Below are 15,751 nucleotides of genomic sequence, written 5' to 3'. Positions count from 1 at the left end.
CTGGAGCTAGGCTTCTTTAACCTTTTCCTCTCCCCTAATGAGGGAACTGTCCAATTTCTTGGGGTACATGGTCAATAGTTTGGCTATCAAAGAGGGGTACACAGTGCTTGCTTAGAATGGCTTAATTCCTCCAAGGAGGTTTGCATTTATGTGTGGGGATTTCTAAAACAGATATATAATCTTTCCCACGAGGACCACAGACTGTGCTTTGTGAAGAGAGAGAGTATGAGAGGTGAATTGGGCTGTAGGGAGTAGCTCTCTATGGAGGGGGAGCAAACAGAACCACAAGTTACTCTGCTGTGGCCTTCTGCTGGCCCAGGTCTAGGCTAGGAACTGTACTGTAGATTCTTACTTAGTTTATCGTATGTATGTGGCTGGCTCTCTGGTCCTAATTAGAGGATCAGCTTCATTGATACAACAGTTGTAGATCAGACTTTGAAAAGAGAGCAAACAATACATTGTTTAGCAAAGTCTGGAGATCATCAGTTTTGCTTTACCATTCTTTGGTTAAAATACAATCAGCTAAAAGGTAATAAAGCAACCAGAATGGAGAATCTGTCCTTGAGCAAGCAGAATGAGAGAATAACTTCATTGATTTACGGGGCGTTCCAGAAGTATCAAGTGTTAACTCTGGAAAATATTTGACTTGCTCTGAGTAATGTTGGCCACCATCCTTCCATTGGCATACACACCTTAGACAACCCAGAATTGCACCACTTCCTACCCCAGAATTCCTCACAATTTTAATGTTTGGAAAGAGTACCAGGAAATGAGTATATGAATTTCAAAATGAGAAGTAATAAAAATTTAAATACCAAATGGGCAATAGAAGGACAGTTTCTGTGACAAGTAAAGGCTAAAAGAAAATTAATAACAATAATAAATAGATAACAGAAAGAAAATTTGAATTACAGAAAATAATAAAAATTCTGAGAATGATGTAAGTAGAATGAATCCTGGAAGAGAAGCTGGAATTGTTTTAAGATATTAAATGTAGCCACAAATTAATGGTCTTTCTCTACATTTTAGTTTCTGGGTGTTAACCTTTGAATGAGAATGCTGTCCCTATTCCTTCCTGCTTGACGGCTCTGGCATTCCAGGAATCTAGACCTCAGGATTTTCACTTTACACACAAAGAATCTCAACCCAGAGTCTTCCTTACACTTGACTACTGGTCCTCTCTCCATAATGACTGTATAAGTAGTAAAGCTGAATTATCCTTTCCTCCAGACAGCAATAAATAATACAGGTCCAATTTGAAGGAGACAAATTTTATATCGAGACAAATAATTTCGATCAGAACAGGTTAGTGGAGAGCAGAGAAAGATCGTCAGTAGTTAAAATTCTGAAACCAGATTCTGAGTGTTAAAATTCAGACTCTATCCTTTAATCTGAGTCCCAGTGTTGGGGTAGACACTTGATCTTCTGGACTCTCATTACTTCATTGATGATTAAATAGTGACACAAGGCGTATTCCTGCATCTCGTTACCACAGGAACATAAATCAAATCAAACTTACAGTAGTGCATGAGTATTAACATATCCATAATTAGTCACTGTGTTATCTTATAGAGACCTCCTCCATTGGCTTACATTTTATTTCCTTTATCTGATGACTTTTCCTTTTTTGATTGGTTTCTGTACACTACTGGCACAGTTTACTGAAAATGTGTACATGAGAAATAAATGCTTGGATTACCCCCACATCACCAGTGTCCTGACCTACATCCACACTTAAAGACTAGTTTGGCTTGATGTGAAATTCTAGGAATAAAATGATTTCCTTTAGATTTTAAAGGTACAGTAAGATTTAGATGAATTACGGACTCTACCATTTGCTTTGCTCTCTCTGAGACACTTCCTATTTCTATATGATATGAGAGTTGGTGCTTATAGCTTTCTGTGGATCTTGGAAGTTTCATAGCATAAACCCTTGACCAAACTCTCTGATTCCCAGATATGTGTAACACCCATTCTGTGTTACCTTCTTGGTAGAGTTTGCATGCCACTGTACTGTACGCAAGCCGGGCAAGGGCCTGGAGATTGAAAGAACACACAAGAGACCTGGGTCATTCAAAAAGAGATCAGCTGAATGCAGTTTATTCAACCTTGGGGAAATCCTTAAACACCTAGCTGCTGTACAAGGAATCCACCTCCCTCCCTGCCCCATGGGAAATTGTCACACCCAAGATGGGGTGAACAATGCCCTACAGCTAATCACCAGGCAGGGCAGAGGGAGGAGGGAGCACAGGAACAAACAGGACCTTTTAGCTGGTTGACCAGAAATTGTCCTCACTCCACCACCATTATCTGGTTTCAGTCTCATCCTGGAAGGTCACGCGACAAGTTGCTAGAACTGTTTGAAATCTCTCCGCCTTACAGATTCCTCTTCTAGTTGGTGGCTTTTCTCTCTCAGCATGAGTTTCCTGGGGAAACCTCCATTTTGGGGATTCATTATTTCAATAGTCTCATAGATTGAAAAGCATGTCTCTCTTCATTTCTTCATTTCTGCCAGGAGCTTTCCAGTGTGTTCTCAGGTGATCTCTGGTTGCTCTGAGGAGATGAAGGCGGAGGGGTGTTGCCTCCTGGGGTATTCAAACCATTAAAGGAAGAGAATTCTGGTTTGGTTAGTCAGGGTACCAGTCTGGTCTTACTGAGACTTTTACTATGACTGGTGATTGGCTAAACCTGTGAGGGACAGCTTTTCAAAACAGAAGGGGTGTTACCTGAAACCAGGACCCTGGATGCTGTTAAGACTCTCTCAAACTATCTGTCTACCTTATCTGAGTGTCAAGTTTGTCTTTCTTATCTAGTGTCTACCTGAGACTACCTGAACATTGGCCATTTGGTATCGTCCCTCCAAATCCATTTACTGATTAATTCCCCCACCCGATCCCATTTCTGCCATTCACCAAAATAATGGTACTGAGAGGTGAGGCCTTCGGGAGATGATCGAATCATGAGGGCAAAGACCTTATAATAGGGATTGGTGCCCTTATGAAAGAGGCCTCACAGAGACCTCAGCCTTTCTTTGGGCCTCACCTCCTAAATTTCAGGATGTCCTTCAGCTTCTGAAGACAGCATTACCAGTGTGAACTAAAGGACCTGTGAGGATAGGCAATCTTGGAGAAAATTCTGAAGTTTGTTGTGGAAGAGCAGGGAACTGAACTTCTAAGGACTTAAACTTTCTTCATAAGACTGCAGGCTGACAGCTGGATAAGGCAAAACGTGTGACACAGGGAAAACTCATCTTTAACACATGTATTTTGGCATTTGAGTCTGTCTTTGCACCACCCACGAGTGATGAAAACAAGATTGAAAGCCATTAGGAGTGATTGTGGGTGACAATCGTGACTTTAAAGCAGCTCCGTGAGTTGTTAACATCTCCCCTGTACTGGGATACTTTCCTGAATCTAAGCAGAACCCTGTGTAAACCGAGAAAGGCATTACCTCATGTTGCTAAACACATCAGGGAGATAGAAGAGCGCTCACTGTGTCTAGGAAGGAGACATTAGGGGCAAGAAAGGTTCCTGGCATGGGAATCAACAAGTCTCATCCACGTAGGTAACCATTTACTTAAAACTTAAAACAAAAACAAAGCTTCTTTTTAAAAGTCTTTAACAAGAACATTTTCTGATGATTGGCATTAACTTATGTCTAATTACATCTAGGTCAGTGCCCTAATTTTGTTTTTTATTCGTAGACATATATGATAATAGAAATGATCATAAATGAAGAAATAAAGCTTAACTTTATATTCAGTTTCAAGTTGCGATGTGTGACTGAGGATTATGAAATGCATTCGATGAGAGGCATATAACTCTGGGTATGAACTCTGTGCAGTGTCACCTAATTGTGGAGGTACCATTAATGTTTAAGATGTAGTATGATGAACCATGTCTTCACATTCAGAGGTGAAATCCAATTTACTTTCAAATAGAAAGAAAACAATTGAAGCAGTGGGCACGATGATATTGCTTGTCTGAAATCCTCTACATGACTGAATATGCATAAAAAAGTTAAAAAAGGTTTCAATCTCATAAACATAAAAGCCAGAACAGTACAAGAAGCCTTTGGAGTGGCTACCTGAGAAAAATATGATCTTTTTAACCCCGTGTTTTGTCTGGCTGAAGAAAGGAACTTTAAACAATTTTTATCTGTTTGATTGTTAATTTCTTAATGTATGTCTATAAAACATTTTAAAGAGTCTTCTGAGAAAAAATAGTAAAATTGTCTTTCTCAAGTGATTTTTGTTTTATTTGTGTGGGTGCTCTGCCTACTTGTATGTATATGCACCATGAGCATGCAGTACACAGCAGATGCCAGGAAAGGGCATCAGATCCCTGGAACTGGAGTTATAGTCTTGAGCTGTCTTGGGGCTGCTGGAAATCAAACCCTGGTCCTGTAGACGAGCAGCCAGTGATCTTAACCACTGAACCATCTCTCCTGCTCCCAATACATTTTGTATTCTAATGTAAACTACTAACATTCAGAAAACCCTTAGATGATGAACCAATATTTACCCTTTTATTTTTCATACACTGCAGACATCGTCACTAGACTGAAGAAACTGCCCTTCAATTAATTGAGATTGTGCATCTATTAAAAACCACTGAAGGTCACCCAGAAAACAACAGTATTACTATTTTAATCCCCAGGTTCATCTCAACTGGTTGGATAGTTTTCTTCTGAAAGACTTAATTGTATTTGAGTCAAACGTACAATGATTAACTGGGTATTAAACTATTTTCAATTGGAAAAACACCTAAATATTATTAATATAAAAACATCAATGTGGCGCATTAACTCATTGGTCTTTATATGTAGGGGCAATTCAAAGATTCCTGGAAGAAAAACCAGAAGGGGGCTATGCATTTCATTTTCTTGTTTGGGTAGTTAAATTTAGCTCATTTTATTTTGTGGGCTTTTGGAGGCCAAGTCACTGAGAGTAATTTTAAAGGGGGAAAAAAGTCTAGCCACAAGTGCTGCTTGCCTGGTACCATTTAAAAGTCATTTTATTTCAACAACACAAAGCATCCCTGACCTCGTTCTTTACCATTTCTAATGCTCCCCAAGTATAGGTTTGGAGAGTCACTACCAGTAGGATCAGAAGGCTGACCCAGCATCCAAAGATTCCTGGTGTGCCAGAGGGGCCTGGGTAGTCTGATCCTCTCTGTATGCCTTAGGGTCTTCCACTAGAGATTTTGGTTCCCATGAGCTCTTTCCATTACGACGACTGTCCTGCAGTTTATACCCCCTCCCCCCAGGAAACTACTGATGGGGAGACCACAGTCACCTAAACTGCTTGACCTCTGTATATTTAAGAACCCAGGACCAGACTTATGGGTGAGCAGGATAAAGTGAATGGATTCAACTCCCCTTTGAACGTGCATGAAGCCCGGTGTTCGTAGGGCATAGCTTGTAACCTTGATGACATCATGCTCTTCACCCTGACGGGTTCTTCAAATCCCTGAGTCACGCTCTGTTTACGTTGTCTCGGTACCAGCTCCAGCACAGATCCAAACGAAAGGACGCCAGAGTGAAGAGGAGGAGCTGGGGTGGAGAACCCAGGCCAGCCACGGGTGCCAGGCAAAGGTCAAAACGCAAGCACAGGACGTTTCTTTCTGGGCTACAGATCTCGTGACGCCTGGCGCTTTTCCTCTACCAGACTACTGATACCTCAGTGCTCTGGAAACAGCTGGATTTTCTTCCTGTGTGTTTGTTTTGGGCACCAAGCAAGAAACATGAAGGGGAGGGATGAAGACATTTGCTAGAGAATTCTTTGGGTTAAAAAATATTTTCTATATAAAATAAGAACAATAAAAACAGAAAACTCATATTTGATTTTTGTTAGAGTGATTTAGAAAAACTTAGGCGTGAAGGACACACACACAGATGATCAAGGTTTCTGTCCACCCCTATAGAGCAAATCCTTTGCGCCGGGGGCGGGATAGAGGCGGGGCTCCGTGATGTCACAACACCGCCCTGGTGTTTTTGTGTTCCCAGCTCTTGGAAAAGCCTCTAGATTTCTTTACCTGGTGGTCCTTTACCTTCCTCCCCGGAGATCCAGACGTTTAGTCACGTAGTGCGGCGACGGGCGCGTGGTAGCTGACGCGTGTGGAGCGATTGTGATAAGGTTGACATTGACCAGGGGTGGCCAGACGCGAGACACAGTCACCAGCGCGCGGAGCAGGCCCCGTCCGGGGAGCCCCCAAACCTGCGGTCCATCATGAAGTTCCAGTATAAGGAAGACCATCCCTTCGAGTATCGGAAAAAGGAAGGTGAAAAGATTAGGAAGAAATACCCGGATCGGGTGCCGGTGAGTGGGGGCGGGTAGGGGCGGGCGAGCTGGGGAATTGGGGAGCTGGTTGCCCGGAAGCTGGAGGTTAGCCGGGCGCTGGCCTGTGGCAGGAGGGTAGCCTGGTACTAGCGGGTGGCCCTGGCACAGGAGGGTCCCCGGAATTACATAATCAATCCTAAGCGGCCTGTGCACACCTTTGGCATCTCAAAAGCGCAACCTGCGAGGTGGGTGACTCAGCAGAATTCAGCTCTCTTGGAGGTGGGGAATGTGCGGGTGGCGCGTCCTCAGTGTGAGGGAGTCACTGGTTGGGGGCCCCAGATCGGATCGGTTTGGAGAGAACGTGCGCAACCCTGGAGTGTCAGGTGCGGTGAACCTTGTGCCCATCCATGTCTGCCTTTCGTGGTTCTCCGTGAATCCGAGTTTCGTCTTCATTTCCTTGAGCGTAGGAGATAAAACTTGAGAAGTCAGTAGATTCTGCCCTGCCTTTTCCTAGAATTAGGAGGCGGGGAGCTCGACCTGGCGGGCCCTGCAAACAAGGTCACGCTCTCTGCGCCACAGTCAGCTTGCCTCATCATTGCTGTCTCCCTGGCCACGCGATGCTAAAGAAGGTCTTGCCTTGGACTGCTGATGGGTTGGGTCCTTGGGCCCCAAGAGCAAGGACTTGAGAACCATTTCCGCCACGAATTATACCTCGATTTAAACAGCCACAACCTAGTTCACGCAGTAAGGAGAAAAATGTTAAGGGAGCCCTCAGCATCCGGGTGTTTTTCCCTTTACTCCCTCCCCCGCCCACTTGCCTGCTTTTTCTCCTCTTTTGAAGGCTGCGCAGCAGAATTGGAAGCCGAGGGCGACATTAATGTTAGATATGGTGGATGGAGGAGCAGGGGACTTTAAAATCGTTCTCTATTTCTGTACAGGCAATGATGTTAGATTTGCATCGCTCATAAGTTTAAAGGGTAAAAAGAGCTGGACTTGCCTGTTAATTTTTCTTGATGCATAAGTACTTTGGGGCGTTTCTTGCTCAGTCCGACCCTCAGCTATGGCTACTAGAAGAAACGTAGGCTCAACTGGGAAAAGTCCTCAACCCCATTTCCTGTTCAGAAGGGGGGAAGTTAAATATTTCACCATTCTCCAGGAACTGCTCACAGCGGTCTTAAGGGAAAAGCTGGAACCACACTAGCCGTGTCTCCGCAGTACGCAGCCCTTCACATGTTATTTCTGTGGAGGATTGCTTTCCAATTTTCTCTGAATTCGTCAGCCCTACCCCTTTAGTATTTTAAAATGACACGTGGACCACACTCTGAATGCCTTGCCTGCATATTCACTGGCTCACCTCACACAACTAAAATCCCTGTTCTACAGAAGTAGCCTGAAGCACAGGGAAGTGAAGTCACCACCCAAAGATCTGACATTCCTGGTCCACCTTCAGGTTGCCGCCTTTTCCCAGTCTGTAGCAGCACAGTTCCAGTAACCAGAATTGGGTGTCTACCTTACTCAGTTGACCCCTGGAAGTAGGTTAAAAGTCTTGCTGCCATCTGGAGTTCAGCTGGTAGGCCAGTGTCAGCCAGGAAACTTTTTTTTTTTTTTTTTTCGAGACAGGGTTTCTCCATAGCTTTGGTTCCTGTCCTGGAACTAGCTCTTGTAGACCAGGCTGGCCTCTGCCTCCAGAGTGCTGAGATTAAAGGCGAGCGCCACCACCGCCAGGCATCAGCCAGGAAACTTAAGCGAATGTCTACACCCCGTTATTCAGAACTTTAACAGAAATACAGGCTGTGAAGTGTACCTGTCTCCAAATTCATTTGAAGCCCCTCTATTTCCTCGAACCAGGAGCCTCTCATTAGGCTGATTACTGCACTCACCCAGAATATTTTAGTTCCTTTTTTTTTTTTTTTTTTTTTTTTTTTTTTTTTTCGAGGCAGGGTTTCTCTGTGGCTTTGGAGCCTGTCCTGGAACTAGGCTGGTCTCGAACTCACAGAGATCCGCCTGCCTCTGCCTCCCGAGTGCTGGGATTAAAGGCGTGCGCCACCATCGCCCTATTTTAGTTCCTTATTCTCCTACTTATGACTTGATGTTGAATGTTTTATTTCAGTGATAATTTATAAACTAAGAAAAGTTCAATCAGATCTCATGGATCCTCAACCTGAGAGATTCTCAACCTATGGCTCTGAAATTGGTTGTGACAGAACTCTGCTAAATGCCAGAGATTTGGTTTAGGGTGGGGGACAGCGCAGCACTGGGGATGGAGCCCTTTGCCTGGTGGCCTCAGAGATGAGGTTTTGTTTCAGGGTTGTAACCAGAGTCCTGTACCTTGGGCACAGAACTCAATCTTACTATGTTCAGGTGTTTACGAAAAGCCATTAAGTTTCTAAGGCAGTCTGACTCACAACTTAAGCTTGGCCCCAGAAGACTGGGCCTTGGAAGAGAGGGGGTCATGGGATCTCAAAATAACAGAGTGCTAGGAACCTGCAATAGCAGGAACTGCTGGACACAGTATTTTTAAACATTTGTAAACCGCCCTGTGGTAGAACACCTGCCACAGATGAAGAAAACAGTTTTCCTCTTGGTGGGAGCTGCCAGGTTTCAGAGTCCCTGTGGTAAATACGAGGACTCCCCCTGCTTTCTGTGCTCTGTCTTATATAGCCTGCCTTCTTTCCTTCCTTGTTTGGTCCATTTCTAGTCTCCTTGCCAAGCTCTTTTCTATTTAATTTGAAGCTTTGGATTCACCTGTGTACCCAGGCATTTACATGTACTTGTTTGGTCTTTTCCGGGGTTGGGGTTACAGCTTGTGCAGAAGCCTAGAGAGGTCACAGACCTCCTGAAGGTCACACAGCATTTAAAGATACTCGTCCAGTGCCTTTCTGCTTCTTCGCTTTTTGGTATTTCCTATTTCTCACATCTAAGATGAGTTTTTCGAAACAAAAAAATCCAGTGTTAATATTTTTGCAATATATTTTCTGTTTTCTAAGTAAATATATAAACATCTAAGACTTTATGTGTCTTTTTCTTCATTACAAAATGTATAGTCTTTAAAAATGTTATGAAAATATTTAAAGTAGACATTGAAAAATCCCTTAAACTCCTAACATAGTTAATAACGCTGAATTGTACAGTGCACTGCCCTGATAAAGTGTCCCTCATTATTTAAAAAATTCATAGTAGTTTTCACTTAGCAGTGAACATTTTTTTTCTCAAAGATTAAAACCTGAGCCACGTTGCCTGTGTGTCTTAGCTATCACTGTAGCAGTGTCTGAGACAGTCAACTTCTAGAAGGTAAGAAGGCAACTGGTTTCAGAGTCTGTCTGTGCTCACTTGGCCCCGTTCTTTGTGTCAGTGGTGAGTCAGCCTATCATGGTGGAAGCACAGAGGGCTCAATAACCTAAACCTCCCATGAGGTCCCACCCCTCAATGTTTCCACCACTTGTGCACAGCCAAGGTAGGAGCACTTCTTTAACACGGGGGCCTTTGCAGGCAGTGAAGATCGAAGCTGTAATCTTGTGTGTCTATAAAAGCCATTTCTCCCTCTGTGTGCGTGTGTGTAAGGGTGTGCACACGTGAGGGGGCAGGTGTGTGGTTGTGTGCAGATATGCGTGCGTGTGGAGGAGGCCAGAGGTTGATGTCTCATACAGTTCTTGGTTGCTCTTCACTTTACTCACTCTGAACCCGAGCCTCCCACTTCAGCCAGACAGCTTGGCCCAGGATCTCCATCTCTGCCTTCCCAGCACTGGGATTGGCAGTGGCCCCTGCACCTCCTCCCGGCATTCACAGGGACTTGAGGGATCTGAAGTCAGGCATCAGATACACTGCTTTTATCACCATGTCATCTCCCCAGTCCATAAGTGGTATTTTAGGGGGAAAAAAGCAAAACCAAAAAGCAAATAGATCATTAGACTATCCTAGAAACAGAGAACAACTGTTTGCTTCTTTAATAAAATGCCATAAGGTAAATGTCTTTTACTGTTCTTCATAAATAATTTGTAGTTGTGTAAGGTCAAGGAACACTGGAAGCAAGGACTGAAAAATTACACTGAGCCTAGATAGTGTGGACAAATTTAAGGTGTGGAAAGAAAAAGACAAAAACTAGGGTCTGCAGTTCTCATCCCCTCTCCTGTTCTCCTAGGTCATCGTGGAAAAGGCTCCCAAAGCCAGGGTCCCTGATCTGGACAAGAGGAAGTACCTTGTGCCCTCTGACCTCACCGGTAATGGTTTTCCCCTCTTCTGACCTTCCATTCCAGGCAAAGCTTTCTTGATCTTTATTTCAAGTCCAAGTTAGTTTATTTCAATTCCATGTTAGTGACCAAAAGGGTTAGGACCATTCTTCAGGGAGTGGACCTGTGCTGACTAGCACACTCTGTCCTTCTGTTTCTAGCTGTTTGGCATTTCCCAATGCCTTATTCACGTGCCTTATTCCTGAAGACACAGCAAAGGAGTACTGTGGAGTAAAGGAGCAATTGTCTGTAATTTACATAACATTAAACATCAGCCTGGTCCTGAGGTAGATTTGTTCCAAAGCTAGCCCAGTGTCTTGGGAGGGTCTCATTTTAGAGATTCCTATCTAAATGCTTTTATCTCTTAAATGTAGGTCTGTTTGTGAGATAAAAAACTGCAGACCCTAGCATATCTTCCATTTTGAATTACAGGTTTCTAGACTTTACCTTGTTCTTAATGAAACGCCAGGTTTCCTTTGCCCTGGACTTCATGCATTTGTCCATTAGCCTTCTAAAAACTATACATTGTTTTCAGGAAAAGGCTAACCATTGGATACACTCATGGCTCTGACACTTGCCTCATCGTGCTGGGATATCCAGAGAGTCCAGGGATCTCTTTGTATTGTTAGCTCTCAGGGTGGAAAGGCATCAGGGGTCCATGTTAGACAGGAATGCTTCAGTCTGCATTATACTCCCTCACAGCTGTCATTAGGCTGGGCTGGTATGCTGACTTTGTGTCTGAGGCTGAATAGGGGGGAAGGGAAGCCGCCCCACTGGTGTTTCAGGGGCTATACGGGCCTCAGTTTCTATTTTGCCACTAAGGATCTTAGATAGTATTTGGGTCTGAAAAGCTTGTATTTAGCCTAAAGGGGGATAGATACAGTAGATTTTGGTTTTCCTGAGAGTTTCTCTTTGTTTAGTTCTTTTTCTTCTTTTTCCCTGCTCTCTGTTACCTTCATGTAGTTGGCCAGTTCTACTTCTTAATCCGGAAGAGGATCCACCTGAGACCCGAGGACGCCTTATTCTTCTTTGTCAACAACACTATCCCTCCCACGAGTGCTACCATGGGCCAGCTGTATGAGGTAATGGTTTGGGTCACAATACCGAGCAGCCCGGCCTCCCCTCGCTCTGGTTCCAGGGTTTGTTAACACACCTGGGAAGTAGGGCAGGAGGTGTTATTAATGGGGATCCTCTTACACACAGCAGTGTGAGGCTGTGAGATGAGATACCCCTGCCTTGTCCTTTCAGGATGGAGCACCTTCTCTGTTTAATCTTTTGAAATCTCCTACTTTCAATCTGGTCTGACGATAGTGCTTTATTGCTGGCTTGAGCAGTTCCTGGTAGCAGGGGCTCCCTGGCTGGTCCTCGTTCTATCTGTGGAAGCACAATTTGTTAGTGAACTGTGCACTCCACCTGTTTGTCGGTCATCCCCATCTAGCGGTAGACTTGAGAAAGGAAACACCAGCTACGCTTGACCCCTTTTCAGTCTGAACCGGGAGCCATCACAGTTAGTTCCCACGTGAACTCTGCAGATCTGGTTTATGTCAACCACATCCAGATGCTCTTTGTAGAACAAACCTGAGACCACAATGTACCCATTGTCTGAGTACATACAGTGAATGGGTTAAAGTATAAAATTAAGGGAGAATTTGAGTGGGGAGAAGCTGTAGTTAGGACTTCATATATAAATGATGTGATCTAAGATTGCAACTGTACTTCTCCTTGAACACTGTCACGCAAGGTGCTGCCCCATTTGTTAGTCACATGCACATCTAGAAGCCCCTGGTGTATGCCTTATTCCACAGCATTTATTCCCCGTGACTGTGCATGTCGGTCTGTATTTTGTGATATCTATGCTCTCCTTGCTAGAGTGAAGGTTTTATTTATTTGTTTCTTTGTTTTTTGTTTTTGTTGTTGTTGTTGTCATTTTTTCTCGCATGTGTGCACGCACAGGTGGAAGTTGGAGGATAATTTAGGATGTCATCCTCAAGATTACTCTGTGCCCCATCTGAGACAAGGTCTCTCCTGGGATTATAGCACACCAGTATGCTGGCCTGTCTAGACAATGAGCCCCAGGGATCCTCCTCTTTCTCTCTCTCAAGAGCTGGGGTTACAAACACACAACACTACTCATGCCATTTTTATTCAGGTTCTTGATATTGAGCTCAGGTCCTCTGGGCTTGCAAAGCAAGTGCTTTATTAACCGACTAGCCTCACTCCTACTCCAGCCATAAAATAATATTTCTTTCCAACTTAAGAATTATTTCCCAGTGTTTTGTTTGTTAAACCTTTGAAAACATCAAACAAAAAAACAAGTTGAAAGAATTTTACTGAAAATGTAGACCGGCTTTCAGGGTTCTGTTGCTCACATTGAAGTTGTACATACTTTTGGACTTCCGTACTTGTACATATTGTATTTCAATCACATTCATCCCTGCCCTTAACGTCTCTCTTCCCTCCTACTGCTGCTTCTCTTGTCAGCTAGACCTCTAATGGCCAGGGTCATTTCCAGGCCAATGGGAAGAGTGATTACGGAAATATGGTCACCTTCCCAGTGACTTCCTGCCCCCATTACATTTTTTCTTCCTTTTCTTCCTCAGTATTCCCTAAACTTTGGAGGGGGCAGTTTAGATAAACCATATGTGGCCAAACATTAATCACTTATTATTGCACTTTGACCAGTATTAGTCTCAGTAGCCACACTGAGAAAGGAAATGTTGCCGGGCTGTGGTGGCACACGCCTTTAATTCCAGCCTTCAGGAAGCAGAGGCAGGCAGGTTTCTGTGAGTTCGAGACCAGCCTGATCTACAAGAGCTAGTTCCAGGACGGCCTTCAAAGCTACAGAGAAATCCTGTCTGGAGACCGCTGCCCCGCCCCCCCCAAAAAAAGGGGAGAAAAGAAAATGTCCATGGCTACAGACTGAATGTTTTTTATGACTGTGGATTAATATGGTTATTTTTCTGCTGTTGATGATATAATATGTTCTCTATAAATCTTGCTTTTGTGAAGCCAGAGCTCAGCATGTAGTTGACACCTCTTATTCTTTGTTCCTTTTTTTTTTATTTTTTATTTTTTATTTTTTATTTTTCCTTTTCCCTGACCTAGATCTTGAACCCAGAGCTTCACGCATGCTAGGAGAGTGTTCTACTCCTGGGCTGTACCTCTCTATTCTTTTAATGGGGACTAATGATGACCATATGTCTTCTCCACAAGGTTGTGCAAGACTCAGAGTCATAGAGACAACGAACATGAATGTTTATATTTTCTACTGTCTTCTTGTCTCCTTTTAGGACAACCACGAGGAAGACTATTTTCTGTATGTGGCCTACAGTGATGAAAGTGTCTATGGAAAATGAGGCAGAAGCCCAGCAGATGGGAGCGCCTGGACTTGGGGGTAGGGGTGGGGTGCGCATGGGACTTAGGGAACCAGAGGGAGGGCTCCCAACCATGGAAGAGACGCAAGGTGAAGACATCGGAAAACACCATCCCCCACACACTGTCGTCTTTTTTTCACAAGCTCCATTGTTAGTTTTCTCTGCTTCCTCAGCCCAGGAAGAACTTGGATTGGATTGGCTGTGAGAGCCAGATGGGGACGACGTCGTTCACAGCCTTGCTGTGAGTGGTCGTGCAGTTTCATCAGAGGGTTGGGAGGAGGGAAGGTGGCCACTAGAGAAGAATACAGTTCAGCAGCAACTCCTGTCTCTTTGGGCAGAGGTTTGATTTTTGGCCTTTGCACAAGCCACATAGGGAAAGGGGGAAAATGTTTTAGGAGCTGTAGGGGACCATACTAAGGGACCAAAAATTACTGTCATTGAAGCATTGTGACCCGTGACCTCTGTCTCCAATTCCTCCCTCTCCTGGTCCTTTTATTCCTTCCACACAGGTGTCATAGCACCACCCCAGTTGTGGCAGTGGATATTCGCACAAATGTTTAGATGGAGTTTTTTGGGGGGGGAAATAGAGTTGTGCGAAAACGTGGTTACGATTGCCAGTAGATTGAATGGCATTAAACTGGAGTTTGGGATTGGGCATCTCTGCTCCTCATCCCATAAGAACCTTAGAATTTCAGGAGCCTCAGGATCAGTCCTCTAGCATTTCCTTTAGCTTTTCTCATGTGCCAGGTCAGTGTGTCTACGTGTGGAAGGTTCAGGGTACAAGGTAAGCAGGATTACCCACCTGCCACTTATCCTCCCCCTGCTGCGGGCTCTTCAGTCTCACACGCACGGGAATACCAAGTGATTGGCCAGCCGTTTGCCTCCATGCCGTCTGCTCTTCAGGAAAGATGGAGTGAGGACTGCAGGGTTTCATGGGGAGTTTTACGCATTCATTTTCATTTAGGGGCTATGTGGGGAGGGGCTTGGGAGCAGAAATTGCACTCACACATGACATTTCGATTCATCTCAACACATGAAGAGCGTCCTCCCTGTTGGGAGCAATGTGTACCGTCTGCTTTGCCAGCTGCAGGTTCCGCTTCTTTGAAGTCAATGATGTCAGGCCAGGAAAATAAAATAATTGCTTACCTTAAAAATCCACCTGAGTTCCGGATTGTCACTTCCTTTTTTTTCTTTTGGTTTGCATATGAATGAGGGTTGCGTGGAGATGGAAGTGGGTGTGGGGTTGGTAGGGCGCACTTAACACCGAGTCAGATGTATATGTGTTCATTTAGTTGTTTCTCAGGGGTGAGTGTTAGTGTAGCCTGCCTGGTGTGTCTCAAGTAAGTGCAAGCCACTGCTTCGTGTGTTTCTCAAAACTAGAGTCTGCCTACCTGACGGTGGAGGACTGCTGTATGCTGTACTAATTAGAAATGCCACTGTCTAGGCCTCGTCCCAGATTTGGCTGGCAGCTGCATGTGCTGCTAATTATGAACAAGTGCCTCAGAAGACTGCTGAGCCTTCAAGTCTGCTCCAGGCGTCACTGCTGGTCCCAAACACAACTTACTCTCTCCTTTATACTTCACAAGAAGCTAAGACCTTTCAGGGCAGGAAATTATCTGGCTTTTGGGGTCAAGAATAAGTTCAGTGTCTTCTGGCTAGGAATGGGTCTTTCAGTGAGTCAGGAAGCCTGTGTGGCTAGGCTGTGAGTTTGAAAATCAGAACAATCAGCCAGGACGCCAGAGAAGAACCCCCAGTCCCGTTTCTCTCTGATTTCTTGGCAACTCCCCACCTAGGTGGTGACTTCCTCTTTAAGAACTAAGAGTGAGTCATTAGAAAGAAATTAGGAAGTTATAGGTCTACGCCATGATTCT

The 15,751-nt window shown here is 44.4% G+C and overlaps 1 protein-coding gene across 1 annotated transcript; it reads left to right on the top strand.

Moving 5' to 3' along the window:
• The first annotated feature begins 5,985 nt into the window (after window positions 1-5,985).
• Gabarapl1 (GABA type A receptor associated protein like 1) lies at window positions 5,986-15,036 on the top strand. Its single transcript, XM_005369207.2, has 4 exons — window positions 5,986-6,319; window positions 10,419-10,497; window positions 11,470-11,588; window positions 13,797-15,036. Exons 1-4 carry the CDS (start codon window positions 6,230-6,232, stop codon window positions 13,860-13,862), a joined length of 354 nt encoding a protein of 117 aa, XP_005369264.1. The 5' UTR covers window positions 5,986-6,229; the 3' UTR covers window positions 13,863-15,036.
• The last annotated feature ends 715 nt before the right edge of the window (window positions 15,037-15,751 follow it).

This window comes from Microtus ochrogaster, unplaced genomic scaffold (assembly GCF_000317375.1).
Source record: "Microtus ochrogaster isolate Prairie Vole_2 unplaced genomic scaffold, MicOch1.0 UNK46, whole genome shotgun sequence".
NCBI classification, from domain to species: Eukaryota; Metazoa; Chordata; class Mammalia; order Rodentia; family Cricetidae; genus Microtus; species Microtus ochrogaster.
Note: the sequence above shows the minus strand (reverse complement) of the source record. Positions and strands in the feature narration are given on the sequence as shown.